Here is a 2,542-nt window from a genome sequence, read left to right as displayed (position 1 = left end):
CTGGCCCCAGGGGCTGATGGCATTTGTGCTCCCTCAGGTTCATGTTCCCACACCAACAGCATGGGGGTGCTCCCCCTGCTGTGTGCAATGCAAACAGGGGCTGCTGAGCCAGTGCTGCCGTGCCTGTGCCTGCAATGATGGGGCGCCTGTTTAAGCTGGGGGAGAGGCCAGGGCTGCAGAGGGGGGATGTTGTTGGCAGCTCCATCAGGACACTCTGGGACGCTGCCCTGGGCTGTGCAGCACACTGGGGATGGATCAGCCCCTGCTCTGCTGCTCCTTCCCGTCTGCCCCAGGGCCCTTGCAGAGCCCCAGCCATGCTGTTTGCCCCCAGCCTGCCCGCAGCCAGCCTGGGGCTGCTCACGGGGGTTTTCTTTGCTGAGCATTGGCCTGGCCATGTTCTTGAGAGAGCCTGGGCAAGGAGCCTGGAGCCCCCAGGGCCTCGCCTGAGGCGTCAGCGCTGCCCCAGCAGTGCCCATGGCCTGTCCCTGCTGCAGCCCTGGCACTGCAACCCCCAGGACTGTGCCCAGTCCCGAGAGCACTCAGGCCCTACAGCAACACCAGGGCCACCAGGGCAGCAGGGCAGGGCCACGGCAGCAGCACTGGCAACACCAAGTGCTGCTGCTGCTGCTTGGCACAGCTGCTGGGCCAGCACTGATCTGCCCCCAGCTCTGCACACAGACATTGCTGCTGCAGCTCCAGAGAAGGCAACAAAAGGCATCTCTGCAGAAAACTCTACTGGGAAGTCCTTTATTTCCTTTAAAGTCACCCAGAGTGCAGCCCCTCATTGACACAGTCTGTGGCCACAGGCAAGTTGGAGAGGAAAAAAAAAAAGGGAAATGGCAGAAACAATGCTATTTTTTCTGGACTATATTTAAACATAAAACAAAGGAAAAGAACCTCCACAGTTAAGCCAAAAAGAAGTAGCAAAGATGACGTTGATTACAAGTTATTTGCAGATATTGCCCAGCAGTTTAATATTTCTGAAACCATCCAGTCATCAGTCTCCACACTGCAGCCTTGAGCTCCTGGTTCCTCAGGCTGTAGATGAGGGGGTTCAGGGCTGGAGGCACCACTGAGTACAGAACTGACAGGGCCAGATCCAGGGATCGGGAGGAAATGTTGGGAGGCTTCAAATAGGCAAATGTGGCTGTGCTGATAAACATGGATAGCACACGCAGGTGAGGGAGGCAGGTGGAAAAGGCTTTGTGCCGTCCCTGCTCAGAGCGGATCCTCAGCACAGCTCTGAAGATCTGCACATAGGAGAAAACTATGAACACAAAACAGACAAATACCAAACACACACTAACAGGAATTAGCCCAAGTTCCCTGAGGTTGGACTGTGAGCAAGAGAGCTTGAGGATCTGTGGGATTTCACAGAAGAACTGGCCCAGGGCATTGCCATGGCATAGGGGCAGGGAAAATGTATTGGCTGTGTGCACCAGAGCATTTAGAAAGGCACTGGCCCAGGCAGCTGCTGCCATGTGGGCACAAGCTCTGCTGCTCAGGAGGGTCCCGTAGTGCAGGGGTTTGCAGATGGACACGTAGCGGTCATAGCACATGATGGTCAGCAGATAAAACTCTGCTCCAATGAAGAACATAAAGAAAAAGAGCTGAGCAGCACATCCAGTGTAGGAGATGTCCCTGGTGTCCCAGAGGGAATTGTGCATGGCTTTGGGGACAGTGGTGCAGATCATGCTCAGGTTGCTGAGAGCCAGGTTGAGCAGGAAGAAGAACATGGGCGTGTGCAGGTGGTGGCCGCAGGCTACGGTGCTGATGATGAGGCCGTTGCCCAGGAGGGCAGCCAGGAAGATGCCCAGCAAGAGGCAGAAGTGCAGGAGCTGCAGCTGCCGCATGTCTGCCAATGCCGGCAGGAGGAAGTGCCTGATGGAGCTGCTGTTGGACATTTGCTGGGGCTGCACCTGGGGACCTGTTCATGGAGAAAGGACAGTAAAGACTTAGGGGAGGTACCTGTAAACAAAATCAAGGCCATTTCCCATACATTCTCCTCTGTAACACAAAGACATGGTCTTTAATGTTTAAGAGTTCTGAGGTTTTCTTTATAAGCTCCCCCCATGTCTCTGCTGGTAGTTTTGGATATCAAACCATAAGCATGTCTGAGGCCCTCAGGGAGAACAGAGTGAGTTCCCTGGGTCAAGATGATGAATGCAGACTGAGGAGAGATGGTCTGTCATTCTGACCTGTTCAGAGTTTCTTTGGGCTTTAAACTTTCTCAGGTGGAAGGTGACCAGTTTCTTATGCTTCCCTTAAAATGCCCCCACCTACTCGTGGGAGCAGATGCATCCACCACAGCCCAGCTCCACATTTGTAGCCAAGGACTCACTTTGCTCATTTCACCAACCCAGCAGCATTTTCTGTGTCACAACACCTCTGCCTTTCCCCATCAATCTCATAACTCAGAGATGCTCTAGGACAGGTTTGCACCCTGGATTGAAGCTCCCAGCTTGGACTGAAATCTCAGGGAGACTCCCAAGTGTCCTTATGATGGCATTGGATGGAGGAAGATGCAGCTCCTTCCCTGGCT

General features: G+C 54.1%; 1 protein-coding gene across 1 annotated transcript; it reads right to left on the bottom strand.

The window, feature by feature from the left end:
* Positions 1–903: 903 nt before the first annotated feature.
* On the bottom strand, positions 904–1,904 carry LOC128948267 (olfactory receptor 14J1-like). The gene has a single exon (XM_054292902.1). The coding sequence runs from the start codon at positions 1,902–1,904 to the stop codon at positions 972–974; it is 933 nt and encodes a 310-aa protein (XP_054148877.1). The 3' UTR covers positions 904–971.
* Between the last annotated feature and the right edge of the window lie 638 nt (positions 1,905–2,542).

This window comes from Melozone crissalis, unplaced genomic scaffold (assembly GCF_028551555.1).
Source record: "Melozone crissalis strain CALT ecotype California unplaced genomic scaffold, PUWL_Pcris_2 ptg000120l_1, whole genome shotgun sequence".
In the NCBI taxonomy this organism is placed as follows: Eukaryota; Metazoa; Chordata; class Aves; order Passeriformes; family Passerellidae; genus Melozone; species Melozone crissalis.
Note: the sequence above shows the minus strand (reverse complement) of the source record. Positions and strands in the feature narration are given on the sequence as shown.